A 14,913-nucleotide genomic window follows, 5' to 3' on the forward strand; every position below is an offset into this window, starting at 1 on the left:
TCTAGACTGGGCCTGACAGTTACTCTCTCTCCATCAGGTAGGTTGGCACATCTCTACCTCACAGCATTAGAAGCTTATATCCAGTCAAACAGGCAACACCTTTATAAAGCACCCATGATGTGCTAGGCTCTAAGCCCTGGAGTTACAGTGGCCAATAAGACTGACATTTGTCCCTGCCCTCATTAAGCTTAAAGTCTAGTAAGGAAGACAGACATTAACCAAAGTGTACATCTTTCAGCCACCATGAAGCTGGAAAGGTAAGATCTCAGCTGGGCTGGGGACATCGGATCTCCTTGCCCTCCTTCCCTTTGACCTTTCCCCAAAGCCCCTCAATAAAATGGTTTGATTCCTCCCCCCACAAAAGAAGTGTGCAAAGTGAAGGAGCAACCCAACTCTCAGAGACAATTTCCTTTATCTTAGTTCTTGAGGTGGGGTCACCTCATGGGTGCCCCTAGATATCACCAACTACAGTGAATCATGGAGGGACGCTCAGTGGGTGAGCATCTGCCTTTGGCTCAGAGCATGATCCCGGGATCCAGGATCGAGTCCCATATCAGGCTCCTTGCATGGAGCCTGCTTCTCCCTCTGCCTGTGTCTGCTTCTCTCTCTCTCTCTCTCTCTCTCTCTCTTCTGTGTCTCTCATGAATAAATAGATAACATCTTAGAAAAAAATAAAAGTCTTAAAGTTAAAAAGAAAAATGAATCATGGGGAAGGGCTGTTGAGTAAGAACTTTCATCTAAAAAGAGAAAAAAGATCCATTTTCCAAGCATAGAATCCCAGCCCCTTGTGGTTTCTATATCCCAAATCCTTCCAATAATGTTATTTCATGCTTAAATTTATCTAGGTTTGGTTTCTGTCATGTATAACCAAGCATCCTGACTGGTACTGCAACCATCTCAGACATCTGTGGACCAGAGAGGAAGTTACCAAAAGGCAGTTCCAAGCCTTCTGCTTTAGGACTGCAACCAAACCTAGAACCTTTCTGACCTGCACCTTCATTCAGCACAAAGCAGAGCACACAGCCTGTCTCAGTAAACTCTGGTTGGCTGAATCACTCACTGAGTCCACAAATATCTGCCAGAAGCTGTTCTAGGCACTGAGGTTCCCAAGCTAGTGAGAACGACTTGCTGCCTTCAAAGATGTCCCACATGCATTTTAGACCCAATATATTCAAGACTGATGGTGTCATCCTCCCTGCCTTTTCTCCCAACTCACACTTTTGGATGCTCCAACCACAATGAACCGCTTGCACTTCTCATTTCCCTATGCCTGGATGCCAACAGTGAGTACTTGGGTGTTCTTAGACCACAGGAGTGGGAGGAAAAGAGAGCAGGCAATCTGGTTGCTGACTGTAGACAGCGACCAGACTTTGAATGCCATGTAGAACATTCTATATGTATTGGCTGCTATCCCAAATTACTTGGCCTAAACAGAATGACCATATAGTTTGGCTTTTCTTCTCCCACTGAAGACATAGAAGATGGATGACGCAAAGGGCTTCTATGTCTATTATCTTGGCCACACATGCAACTGCAAGCAATGGTCCCATTTTACAGATAAGCAAACAGAAGCTTTGGGCGACTTGGCCCTATAGCTAGCAAATAGCAAAACGAAGGCTGCAATGAAGTTTCTTGACTCCAAACCCCATTTTCTTTCCTCTAGTACTACAGTTCCTACAGAGCTATTTTGTGTGTGTGTGGTGTGAGGGGAGAGTAGCCCACACGTAGATTCCGGGGAAAAATTCTCCTTACCACCAGCACACCAGGGGCTAAGTTAGTTTTACTTGCCTCTCTTCTTGGCCTAGTACCTTCGCTATCTTGTTAAAGAAACGCTCGCAGCAACCCTATAAGGTAAGTATTACCATCCCTTTATTTTATAGATGAAACTGAAGTTCAGGAAGGTTAAATCTGACGCTCCGAAGTCCAGCATCTTCCTACCTCGCTTCTCCGAGGTCCGGGTTTGCACCAACCGCAGTGAATTAACGGGCCAACAGGTGATAAAGAGGATGGATACCCGGGACCAGCGCCAGTTCAGGGCGGCGGGCCGCCAGGTGGCGCGGTGAAGGTGCACCGGGCCCCCCACCTTCACGCCGACCGCCCTGCAGGAGCACCTGAAATAAGCCCGCCCACGGGCTCGAGGGGCGGGGCAGGGAGTAGCCCCATTCCCCAGCCCGGGGTGGGCAAAGGGTGAGGTTTTAGGTTGCGTGCTGGGACCGTCCCGGCCCAGCTAAGAGTCACGCCTTCGCTAGACGACCCTGAACTGTGTCAGCTCGCGGCCTGCCCCGCGCCACCCAGCGTGCACCCCCTCCGGGCTGGGGGTCCAGGGAACCGAGCAGCCGGCTGGACCGACCCTCGACCGCCCCCACCTGTCGGGCGCGGGTCTGGCGGGGGGCGTGGCGGGGGCGGGTCGGGGGCGTGGCCTGTCCCGTAGGCCCCGCCCCCGCTCCCGAGCCCGCGGCGCACGACCAGATATAAGGCGGCCGGAAACAATGCGCCTGCATCTCGCGCTCCCGCGCCGATCCCGGGAGCGTCCGGGCCGCGGTGCGCGGGCGAGGGCGGGGGCGCGCGCGGGGGGGCGCGCTCTAGGGTGCGGGCCGCGCGCTCGGGGGCGCGCATGTGCCTGTGTGCGGGCTGCCGGGCTGCCCCGAGCCGGCGGGGAGCCGGTCCGCTCCAGGTGGCGGGCGGCCCCGGGGCGGGCTGCGGGCTGCGTCCCGGGCTCCGAGCGCCCCCGCCCGGCCCGGCCGGGCCCTGGGAGCTGCGCTCCGGGCGGCGCTGGCAAAGTTTGCTTTGAACTCGCTCCCCGCAGCCCCGTCCGCGCGCCGCGAGCCGCTGCCCCGGGCACGCCGCCCCGGACGCGAGGGAAGGGCGCGGGCTGCCCGCCGGGAGGTCGGGGAGGGACGAGAGCGCGGCCGGCCGTGCCGGGGGACCCGGGGGCGCCTCCCGGGCCGGCCCGCACCCCCGTCAGCCGGTCCCCCTTCCCTCCCGCAGGGAGCGGACATGGACTTCGACTCGTACCAGCACTATTTCTACGACTATGACTGCGGGGAGGATTTCTACCGCTCCACGGCGCCCAGTGAGGACATCTGGAAGAAATTCGAGCTGGTGCCGTCGCCCCCCACGTCGCCGCCCTGGGGCTCGGGTCCAGGCGCCGGGGACGCAGCCCCTGGCGTTGGTCCCCCGGAGCCGTGGCCCGGAGGGGGCGCCGGGGAAGAGGCGGAGTCCCGGGGCCATTCGAAAGCTTGGGGCAGGAACTACGCCTCCATCATCCGTCGTGACTGCATGTGGAGCGGCTTCTCCGCCCGGGAGCGGCTGGAGAGAGCGGTGAGCGACCGGCTCGCCGCCGGCGCCCCCCGGGGGAACCCGCCCAAGGCGCCCGCCGCCCCGGACTGCGCTCCCAGCCTCGAAGCCGGCAACCCGGCTCCCGCTGCCCCCTGCCCGCTGGGCGAGCCCAAGACCCAGGCCTGCTCGGGGTCCGAGAGCCCAAGCGACTCGGGTAAGGACCGCCCCGGGCCATCCAAGAGGGGGGCACCCCAAGGGTGGCCAAAACTCTGCCGCTGTCTGAGGTCTGGCATTGGGTCTTCGCAAGCCCTTCGGCCACCTCCCCTTTTCTCTGGCTGAAGCTGCCGGTGTAGCCCCCAGCGGTGTCTGTCTGGCACGTGGGTGTGTTAGTAAACAGTTTGAAGAAGTGGCGTGGGAGCCAGCGTCCTTTGGATGATGATCGGAGCCCCAGGGGACAAGGGAGACGGGGTGAGGCTTAGCGCTTAGAGAGGACGATCCTAGGATTGGACTGTAGGGGATTTCTGGCCTTCGGAGGCTGGAAGGGGTCCCTTAAGGGTCATTCCAAGCTTGAAGTTTTTTGTTGCTGCCACTTTCCGGGGGGAAGCTCACACTCCCCCAGGGAGAGAGGAAGCTGAGGAGCCTTTTGTGCAAAACCAGAGCCTTCGCCCTCTGAAAAATCTAGTTTCCTGTCTGCTTTGCTTTAAAATTACAATAATGCCCCCCCCACACACACACACTTGCACCTCCCACCCTTTACCACCAGTGCCCCACACAATCACCCACCAGACAGGCAGCAGAGCAACGAACGCTCCCCATTAACAGCTGGAAAAACTGAGGCTTAGAAACGGGAAATCACCAGAAGTGAGCCCCATCTTCTTTGGCCCAAGGGTCCATTTGCAACCAGGCATTTCCTCCATGTTTCCAGGGTCTTCATGGTAGCTTATCCGAAAAGGGCTACATCTTGCTTTGTTGCTTTGGCCCGAGTAGGAAGAGCAACCTCTAGTACCTTCCTAATTTGACCTGTGGTTCTGTGTAGCGGCTTCCTTGCATTCAACAAATGTTCACTGGTCCCTACTTGGTACCAAGCTCTGAGCCAGATGCTGGGGTCCCAGATCTGAAACTCCAGCCTCCTCCTCCACCCTTGGATGCAAATTTAAACCTAAGGGCCGACTTTGAGCATCCTGTGCCACCAAACTATGTCGTTCTTAGCCTAGCCTCTTAAATCTCTACCCATGAGAGAGACCGGAGAGGGTGCTTTAATAGCGTGCCACTGACTAGCATCAGGTAAATCAGGACCTAGAAAACTCACCGTAGCTTTTAAGAATCACTTTTACGTGACTGTTTGAGAGGGAACTGGGAGTGGGTATGGAAGTTGTCATACACTTGAGGGGAAAAATAAGGATAACAAGAAATTAAAAGTCAATTTTTTCGGTCCACTGTGTTAAGGTCATTTTTAACCTGCCTGCTTTCAACACCAAGAGCTTGTGTTTGTTTAATGGCTGCAACGGGAGTTTTGAGATCAAGAAACCAATAAAGATGTATCTCTACAAAAGCTTGGTGGAGTGGTAGAGTGCAAAGAGCATTGTTTGGGGGAGTTTGGAGATCTTTAGTTTGAGATCCAGAACATTACAAAGGTGATATGCGGACATGGCTGATCTGGATCTCAGTTTCCCCTTCTGCACACGAGAGGGTTGAACTTGATTATCCAGCTGAGGCCATTTCCTTGTCTGGGTAGAGTTAGACCATCTCTGAAAAGAATGGTATCTTCCGTTATTGCTTCCTTAGGCAGAACCTTACGGGCTATGAGGTTTTAACACTGAACTATTAAAAGGTTTGGGATGTGGGGAAGCCTCCTGAATCATTTTCTGACTTGCCCTTTAACCTGAACCTGTTCGCAAGCTCCTGGTTCACTCACAGGCCACATGGCCCAGAACAAAATGCAACAGATTGCAAACAATGAGGGGGGGGGGCGGGGAGAGTGACTGACGGCGGGGCTCAGCCAATGGGGGCCAGGGGCCGGGTGAGACGGCATTCCAAACACAGCTCAGCCAGCCAATCCCGGGCCTCGTGGTCAGGAGGGCTGAATGGTCAGGTTTTATTAATGGAGAAATAATGCGATTGTCCACACAATGGAAGCCTTCCTGACAAAGGGGCTCAACCATCCTGATATGCAAAAGAGGCCCAGAACTGGGCGCTTCTGTGGTCAGGCCGCGATGCATTCGGGTGGCCTCCTTCTATGTGGGGGCTGCAATATGTGCGAATCAGGAAGGCTTTCCCCTAACCGCCCCTCTCCGGGGTTGAGTAGCCTGAGACACCTTTGAGCCAAGGGATGACGGGGGGCATTTCCAGGCGTCCCCAGGCCTCTGGTGTCTTGGCCCTCCCACCAGGACGTTCTGTTGCTGCTCAGTTCCCTGCCCCTCCCCCTCCCCCGGCACAGGTCGCTAGGAAATGGTCGCTTGTATCTTTGTGAAGTTCCAGCAGCTTTTGCAGACAGGCGATTGCAAAATCCAACCCCCTTCTGGTCCAGGGAAGGGGGTGGGGCAGGCGACCTATAAATGATGGATGACTAGAAACCCATTGAAACCAGGAGCAAAATGCTCCTGAGGGAGACCCGTCCCCCACCCCCGTGGGTGAGGAGGGATGGCTTGTTGCCCTCCCTTCTCGGAGTCCTCAGCTGAAAGGATAGCAGAATAGAGAGGTAGGGGAATAATAGGATTTATAACTTGTGAAAAGTAACAATTCCCCAAGTGCAGACTGTGCTGGGCCGGAACAAAGGGCAGCTCTGCCCACAGACCCCTCATTTACAATTCTGATGGGGCATGAAAGAGCCCGACGGGGGAAGATCTTTACAGCTAAACTTTGTCCCAGGCCGGTAGCTCTTTCTCTCCATCCCCTCCGTGGGGGAGGGGAGCTCCTGGGCGGACTGGGGGCTGTTGGCTTGGGTCTGCCTTTTGTTCTTATCTAAGCCTTGCTGTGCAAAAGGAAATTGGAGAATATTTTCCTTCTTGCTTCTTCCCCCTTCTTTCCTTCCCGCTGCCCTTACCCCGTTACAAATGAATCCGTTGTCTTGCTCCTCACTTGGATCCGTTTATAACTAAGTGAGCGAAATGTCATCTCCTTTCCCAAGCCCCAGCATAGGGTGTGTGTGTGTGCGTGTGCGGGTGTGTGTTTCTCATGGGGTGTGTTTCTTCTCTGGATCTCTCTTCTTGGACAGAGGGTGAAGAAATAGACGTCGTGACAGTGGAGAAGAGACAGTCCCTGGGTGTACGGAAGCCGGTCACCATCACGGTGCGGGCGGACCCTTTGGACCCCTGCATGAAGCACTTCCACATCTCCATCCACCAGCAACAGCACAACTACGCCGCCCGCTTTCCTCCAGAAAGCTGTTCCCAAGGGGGGGCTCCAGAGAGAGGTCCCCAAGAAGAGGCTCTGGAGAGAGACGCCCCAGAGGAAAAGGAAGAAGTGGATGAAGAGACTGTGAGTCGCCCCCCCGTAGAAAGCGAGGCTCCCCAGTCCTGCCACCCCAAACCTGGCAGTTCTGACACCGAGGATGTGACCAAGAGGAAGAACCACAACTTCCTGGAGCGCAAAAGGCGGAATGACCTCCGTTCTAGGTTCCTGGCCTTGAGGGACCAGGTCCCCACCCTGGCCAGCTGCTCCAAGGCCCCCAAGGTGGTGATCCTGAGCAAGGCCTTGGAGTACTTGCAAGCCCTGGTGGGGGCCGAGAAGAGGATGGCCACGGAAAAAAGGCAGCTCCGATGCCGGCAGCAGCAACTGCAGAAGAGAATTGCCTACCTCAGTGGCTACTAGGTGACCAAAAAGCCTGACTGCTCTGTCTTACAGAGACCTGAGTTTATTTTCTAACCTTCCTTCTCCCCCTTAGTAATTTGCACATTTGGATTATGGAGGGACAGTCGGAACTGTACATTCCAGAAGGTGGTGCGGCCTTAGGGGAGGCAGGGCATGCCCTCCAAGGCAGGGCTCGCGTTCTTGGGAACCCTGAAACCCAGCTCTCCCTCCTCCCTGACTCCCAGGAGCACTGGGTCTTCTCTGGCGCCTTTGGCTTCTCAGGCAGGCAGCTGACCGAGGAGACTTGGGGTCGGCCTAGCTCACTAGCTCGGAAGAAAAGCCTGACAGATGCTATGCAACAGGTGGTGGACGTTGTCGGGGGGCTCCAGCCTGCATGAAATCTCACACTCCGGATGAGCTTGAGGCTGGGAAAGGATGCTCCCGCTGGTGTCTCTGGGGTGACGCTAGGACAGCTGGGCCCGGACGTCCTCCCTGAGGCTCTTCTTTCCAGGAGACACACGAGCTATCTGGGGTGAAGACAAGCTCACAGACTTGATCAACATGGACCGTTACCTCACTGACAGACACTTTACAGTAGCTGAGGAGTTGGAAACCTTTAATATATATATAATGATGTTAGCCAACACCCCTCCTCCCACTCTCAATGCTGCGACCTTGAGAACATTTAAAAGAGCTTGACCTCTAAATTCTTTGTCTCCTGAAGCCCTCTGGGCCCTTTCCTCTGAGGGAGAAAGCATTCTGTCCTCACAAGGGACTTTTTTGTTTCCTTCTGCCTTTGTTATGCAATGGGCTCTCCAGCACCCCTTTCCCAAGGTCAGAAATATTTCCCCAAGACACTGGGAAATGGGTCCTACTAGACTGTGGCCTGGGGAAGGCTTGGAGTCCTGGCTGTGAACTTGTTATCTGCCCAGGTGTTTTCCAGTTTGGAATCTTTCCTCCAGGCAGATGTCAGGCACCTCAGAGGGAGAACTATACCACTTCCTCTTTCCCACTTCCCTCTCATCTCAGAACCTGACTGGTAAGTTTGAAGTTCTACTAGAACCATGCAGGCTGTCCTTCTAGGGCAACTCCAAGGAGCTTGCTTGCTGGCTTTGCAGCCACCCTCTGGCCCCTTGCCAGCCTGACATGAGTCAGATCTCTTTCCCAGAGTCTGGGCCTTACTGGAGTTCTTGCTAGGAGAGTTGCTGGGACTCATCCAGGGCTCCAGAAGGTGGACTGGTTTCCTGGTGGGTTTTAAAGGAGCTTCCAGAAGCTCTGCTTAGCTGACCATGGATTTTGCCCCAGGTGAACCTGGTACCTCCAAGTGGATTCCAGGTGCCGCCTCCAGTCTGGAAAGGCATCCAACCCAACAGGTGTCCTATGGGCCAAGCTCAGCAGCCCCTAAGCCTGGCCTGGAAGAAAGATCAGCCCCTCCAGAACTCTGCCCAGGGCAGCAGGTGCCTACTGGCTGTGGTTTTATAAGTGGAGGAGGGGAGGATGGTGGAGCACTCTTGGGGGGTCTGGAGAGCCAGCTGCTACTTCCAAACTTAGGCACAATGGTCTGTTTCTGAGGTTGCTTCCTCGCCTCGGAGAACCCCAGCGGAAGTTTGGAAAAAACCTCTCTACCTTCTGGAGTATGGTTTTCGGGAGCCAACTGACTTCTGGAACTGTCTTTGGAGAACAGGTGGGATGTAGGTTACTGATGTATCACCCGAATAGCTTGTGTTTTATAAGCTGCTGTTGGGTCTTAGATTGGGAGCAATGGTTTGTTTTATTTGTGGGTTTTTTTTTTTTTAATACTGTATTTTTGTATGCCTTTTGCAAAGTGGTGTTGTTTTTGTACAAGAAAAAAACTCTTGGGCAATTCTCATGTTGCAAGAGTCTGATTTATTTTGAAAGGCAAGTTTACCTGAAATTTTGAATTTGTTGTGATTATCAATTGCCTGATTTTAAAATGTTGCCTTCTGGGACTTCTAATAAAAGATTCCTCAAACATGTCAGAGTGGGGGCACCTTATGCCAAGTCCCCCTAAGCCAAGGAAAACTATTTCAGGGTAACCACCAGTGATCCGGAGGGTTGCATTTTTCTAACCATGTTGCCAACCAGGTCATTCCACTTTGGGTTCCTGAAATGCCATTTCAGACATGTCTAAACAATGTAGGTTGTGTACTTGGTGAACATGAAATTCTTTTGTGAATTGCACAGAGTGCTGAATTTGTACTTCAGAAGGTTTGAAATCCCAGTTCCACTACTTAACTTCTTCTGTGCCTTTTAGCTTTACCTCTCTGACCCCTAGTTTCCTTGTCATAAAATGGGGATAAACACTACTACACAGGAGGTTGGCAGGTATTAATGAAGTAGTAGACCTCTTTTTTTTTTTTTAGATATTTATTTATTTGAGAGAGAGAAAGAGAGAGTGTGAGCATAGCAGTGAGGAGGGGCAAGGGGAAAGGGAGAAGCAGACTCCCTACTGAGCAGGGACCTTGACATGGGGCTTCATCATAGGACCCCAGGATCATGCCCTGAGCCGAAGGCAGATGCTGAACCATCCAGGTTCCCCGAGACTGAGGTTCTAAGAGTGAAAACAAAACAGCCCAAAGTTACTCCACTAGTAAATGAGTTAGGATTGAAACCCCCTTTTGCCTATCTCCACAGCCACAGGTCTTCATCACGGCCTAGTAATGCCAGCCTTTGTTAGCATGGGGTGTGTGGAGGAGGTAAGCATGAAATTCCAGCACTTAACTGCCTGTTGCAATCGTCCCTCCTCGGGACCATGGTGCCGGCCACTTATTGGGATGAAGTGGAGCCAATGTTCCATGACCAGTCACTGGGCCACGTCTGTGGGCTGGGTGGGTCAGTCCTGGTTAGGCCAGAGAGGCCCCTCTGGGACTGGGACAGGCCAACAGTTGCTGTTGGGAAAGGCCATGAGCATCATGGCGGAGGGAGGCCACTTTGCCTCAGCCAATTCTTCCTTACAGCTCAGACTTGGTTGGTAACGCCTGCCTGTTCTCCCTCTGTCATCGGGGAGCCTGAGTAGAGTCCAAAAGCTACCCTAAAGCCCTCACGTTGGCAGAGGGAGCCTCATCACACTGTGTAAGTACACCACCTCTGCCACAGGGACCAGAGCGGATTTTTGCTCAAGGTCCCAGAACAAAATCAGAGTCCCAAACCCATTCTCCCGGCAGGTAAGCTTTCCACTCCATCCCCACTACCTCTCTCAGTCACCAAACCTAGTGTAGAGATGTGCATTGCTGGGAATCTGAAAACTCCCAATTCCCTCTTCTAGTGCTAGTCACTCTGTGCCCAGGATACTCCTCCTTCTTCTTTCTCACTCCCTCCTATCACCTTCCAGAGCAATAAAGTCATCCCCATCCCCAGCCATTTATCAAGAGATGAACACGTAGGACTTCTCTCCCTTTCCTAGTCTGGGATGAATCCCTAGGCCCTCGGTAAAATAGTAGGGACTCCTAGGTAGGGGTACTGGTGTTAATTGTTTTACGTATCTTAATTCTCATGATAACCTAGAGAACCGGGTGGCATCGGCCCCATTTCACAGATGAGCAAACTGAAGCTCAGAGACATTGAAATCATTTGTCTAAGCCCACACCTGCTAGTGCCAGCCGGCTGTCTCCAAGCTTCAGCTCCTCCTCGTCCAACTCTGCTGAGAAAGGAGTGGGAATAAAGCCATCTCCTGGGGGGAAGGGAGGGTGTTTCTGGAATGTGAAGTATTTTAAGCTCCTTCCTAGCTCATTTCTTACAGACTCCTACCTCTATCTTTGTCTGAAAATAGTCAGGGAGTTTATTCCTGGATTTCGGAGAACAATTCCTACAAATTAGATTTGACTCGGAAGAGTACACCTAAGGAACCACGAACCCGACTCCAGGACACACGTATGGACAATAAGGGTCAGCTGCAAAGCCACCCTTAGTGTAGGAAAGAAAGGTTAAACAATAAAAGACCAATGCGTGTGCTAATTCCCACCCCTGTGGGAAGCTATTTTGGGGGCACTGAGACAGGTTGAACTATTTTAGATGTGCTGAATTTGTCTAAAGTGCTCCCGGGATGAGGATATTCCAGAATACTCACTTTTGGAAGGAGGAGGAGAGGATGGGGATGACTTTATTGCTCTGGAAGGTGATAGGAGGGAGTGAGAAAGAAGTTCCTTTCTGAGGATAAGCTAGCAAGTTGGAAGATGATTGATGAGTGGGTGACTGGGGAGGAGAGGCGAGGTGTCTAAATGTGTCAGCGAAGCTCCAGCGGGGTGTGAGCATTTCTACTTTAAGCCTGGTGGGCAGCTCTTATTAATGTCTTTATTTGGAACTACTGCCAAAGGGATCAACTGTATTCACGTTTCCATTCTTTGGACCGGGAAATGTAAATATGTTCTTAAAGTCACTAATCAGATGAGTTATTATTAAATAATTAGCCCCAGTGCCAGGGGCCCGGTAGGTGCCCAGGAAGTGTTGGATTGCCTTTAAACTTGTGAGAGGTGGTATGGATAACTGGTCTCCCACACCCAGCAGATCTGAGTTCCAAATCTGGCTCCACATTTCCCAGCTGCACCTTTGCCACCACCTTGGGCAAATTATTACCTTCTCTGTAAAACAGCTCTAAATAATAGCTGGGGTGTTGTGGGGTTGTTATGAGCAATAGTAAGTGCTCAGTAAATGATTAGTGTAATTCAAACCATGTAGCAAGCCACACCTTGCTAATACAGATTAGTCATATTTGAAAAGTGATAGAAGTGGTTGGTGAAATAAGGAATCTTCTGAGCATGAGTACTTAGTCATCTGGGGAGCCCGAGCTAGGGCACAGGGGGAATGGTGGGCACGACCTGAGCTTCTGGCTGGCCCACAGCATCCCATGACCCACAGCAGGCAGGAGCCATGAGTCTGTGATGGTGTTGCATGGATGGGCCTTCCATGTGTCCTTACTGGGCAGTGTGGTAACGTCAAACTGAGCCAGAGTCAACTGATCCCATTTAGCCAGTTAAACCCTCAAATGCCTGGTTTTTTTTTTTGTTTGTTTGTTTTTGTTTTTTTTTTCAAATGCCTGTTTTGTTCAGGCAGTGACTCTTAAACATGAGTGTGCATTGAGAATCTACCCGCCCCAACCTGATACAGTAGGTCAGAGCCAGGAATCTACAAGCAAGCAGGGAGGGGAATCCTGAGGTCACACTTAGAAGAACTTTGGAATGAGAAGTTGGGGCCAGGTCCTTTGGAGATTAAAGAAGAATAGCCACAGAAGGTGGTTTGATGGCATAGTATAATGGTTAAGAACGGGGATTTTGGGGATCCTTGGGTGGCTCAGCAGTTGAGTGTCTACCTTTGGCCCAGGGTGTGATCCTGGAGTCCTGGGATCGAGTCCCAAGTCGGGCTCCCTGCATGGAGCCTGCTTCTCCCTCTGCCTGTGTCTCTGCCTCTCTCTGTGTGTCTCTCATTAATTAAAAAAAAAAAAAAGAATGGGGACTTGGAGTTACTACCTGTGTGACGTTGGGCAAATCACTCAACCTCCCTGAGTCCTAGTAGTTTCCTTCCCTGAAATGGGTATAATATTAATACCTACCACATAGCACTGTTGTAAAGATTAAGCAGGTAATTATATGTAAAACACTTAGCATGGTGCCCGCCACAGCGTGAGAGCAGTGATATATGAAGCTAGGTTCCTCGTGGAAGTTTATAAGCGTGTGAACACAATCACGAGATAAGACACTATATGTCTCAGGCAAGGGCTACAAGCCTCAAAGGGGAAGAGAGCACTTTGTTTGGAGTCATTAAGAAAGTTCTTGTTGGGGATAGTGTGACTGTAACTGGAACTAGAAGTCCCTGCAGCATCTAGCTAAGTGGAGAAGAGGAAGGTATTCTAGGCTGAGGGAATAGTTTGGGTGCGGGATGGGGGAACTGGGAAGGTTTGTATGGAATCTGGGAATGGGGAAGAATCCAGTTTGATGTGCTGTCTTCTGGGTGTCTCATTTTTTGCAAAACAGGAGTTGAGCTGGATTTCTAAGAGGACCCTTGGGTTGGCAAACATCCTCAGAGATCCTTTGAAATAGGGAAGTCAGGGGAGGAAACTGGCTGTGGTTTGGGACACCGTGAGGTTTGAGGTGATGGGGTCATACAAAACAGAGCACCCAACAGGAAGTTGAGGATGTGATACTAAAGCTTTAGGAAGGGGTTTGCAGTGAAGGTACAGATTTGAGACTCATGAGGATATAAAGATGATGAAGGCCCAACCAGCCATGCCATGCCATGAGAAAGGGAAGGGACAGGGACACAGAGGACCCCCACTCTGACCTTATAGCCTTCAGGGCTTCGCTGTGGGTGTGCAGGCCCTCTTAGACAGCTGAGAAGACGGGAAGTGAGCTCCCTCTGAGAACATTCTGATGGACTCTGGAGAAAACCCTATAACTTTACTTTGGGCGTAACACAAACCATATAACATGATGAGCTCCACTCCCTTGAGAGGGGAGCTTCACTTGTTTTGAGCAATTCTGAGCTCCCAAATTTGAATCGACAAATCGCCAATGGAAACAGCAACCAATGAAAAAGTATTCTGATTACTCCCAGGCACTCTGCTGGGTCATATTTTGTCCCTCACCCAACTCATGTCTATCCAGAACCCATGAATGTGACCTTATTTGGAAATAGGATATTTGCAGATGTCATCAAGATGATGTCATACTGGATTAAGGTGGATTCTAATCCAGTGACTGGTGTCCCAGGGAGGGAAAAATTTGGACAGAGGCACACACAGAGAAGACGGCCATTTGAAGACAGAGACAGAACTGGAGTCATGCTGCCACAAACCAAGGGATGCCAGCAACCACTCGAAGCCAGAAGAGGCACTCGAAGCATCCTTCCATAGAGGGAAGCTTGGGACTGGGGCCCTGCCAAGCCCTGGATTTGGGGCTTCTGAGGTCCAGAACTGTGGGAGAATAAACTTCTGTTGTTTTAAGCCCCACAGTTTGTGGTAATGTGTTATGGCAGCCCTAGGAGATCGATGCAGGCTCCGAGTTTACCATGAGATAATCCCACAGGATATATTCTATTTGGAATATGTAATTAGTATGGGGGTCAGGCTGCAAAGGCACCTAGGGTTGCATAAAAAGCTAGTGTTTGTCTTCAATTCAACTTTCTTCTCTTGCCTGGGAAACATGCTTCAGACCTCCCGTGGCATGTTCCTCCTCCTGTCCTATCAAAACATCCTCTAGATTTCCATGTTGAACATTTGAGCTTTCTGGATGCTTCACTGTGGATGGCCCTTCCACTCTAATGGCTTCACCTTTAGCCTTCTCCCTATACTCCTTTTTTCTAAAAATATTTTAAACATTTTAAAAAAGATTTTATTTACTGGGGCACCTGGGTGGCTCAGTGGTTGAGCATCTGCTTTTGGCTCAGGTCATGATCCTGGGATCCTGGGATCGAGTCCCGGATCGGGCTCCCCACAGGGGCCCTGCTTCTCCCTCTGTCTGTCTCTGCCTCTCTCTGTGTGTCTCTCATGAATAAATAAAATCTAAAAAAAAAAAGATTTTATTTATTTATTTGACAGAGATTTATTTATTTGATAGAGAGAGCACAAGTTGGGGGAGCAGGAGAGGAAGAAGCAGACTCCCTGCAGGGAATCCTGCGGGACTCGATTCCAGGACCCCGGAATCACAACTTGAGCCAAAGGCAGACGTTCAACCACTGAGCCACCCAGGCGCCCCTAAAATTTTTAAATATAAATTATTTAAAATAGAGGACAGGAAATAATAGAATGAACACTGGGTTATCACCCAGATATCACCTTTGCCTCTCTGCACTTCCCTCTTTCTCTTTTTTTGACGTGCTCCCATGCCTATTTCA

At 51.6% G+C, this 14,913-nt stretch overlaps 2 protein-coding genes across 22 annotated transcripts in view; both read left to right on the plus strand.

Annotated features, from left to right (window-relative positions):
• Nucleotides 1–9,065, plus strand: part of MYCL (MYCL proto-oncogene, bHLH transcription factor) — a 100,855-nt gene extending 91,790 nt beyond the window's left edge. For 16 of the 21 annotated variants that reach the window (XM_038557783.1, XM_038557781.1, XM_038557786.1 and 13 more), the window contains 4 exons: nucleotides 846–1,283; nucleotides 1,881–1,994; nucleotides 2,989–3,493; nucleotides 6,494–9,065. In XM_038557783.1, the coding sequence (XP_038413711.1) occupies nucleotides 1,239–1,283; nucleotides 1,881–1,994; nucleotides 2,989–3,493; nucleotides 6,494–7,089 (1,260 nt within the window). In that variant the 5' untranslated portion in view covers nucleotides 846–1,238 and the 3' untranslated portion in view covers nucleotides 7,090–9,065. Of the gene's footprint in view, nucleotides 1–845; nucleotides 1,284–1,880; nucleotides 1,995–2,060; nucleotides 2,188–2,455; nucleotides 2,542–2,988; nucleotides 3,494–6,493 lie in introns of those variants that run through there. The other 5 variants (XM_038557797.1, XM_038557798.1, XM_038557780.1 and 2 more) reach the window with 3 other exon arrangements.
• Nucleotides 7,959–14,913, plus strand: part of TRIT1 (tRNA isopentenyltransferase 1) — a 57,788-nt gene continuing 50,833 nt past the window's right edge. The window contains exons 1-2 of the mRNA XM_038557779.1: nucleotides 7,959–8,107; nucleotides 8,641–8,752. Of these exons, the coding sequence (XP_038413707.1) occupies nucleotides 8,705–8,752 (48 nt within the window). The 5' untranslated portion in view covers nucleotides 7,959–8,107; nucleotides 8,641–8,704. The remainder of the gene's footprint in view (nucleotides 8,108–8,640; nucleotides 8,753–14,913) is intronic.

The sequence above is a fragment of the Canis lupus genome, chromosome 15, assembly GCF_011100685.1.
Source record: "Canis lupus familiaris isolate Mischka breed German Shepherd chromosome 15, alternate assembly UU_Cfam_GSD_1.0, whole genome shotgun sequence".
Taxonomy (NCBI): domain Eukaryota; kingdom Metazoa; phylum Chordata; class Mammalia; order Carnivora; family Canidae; genus Canis; species Canis lupus.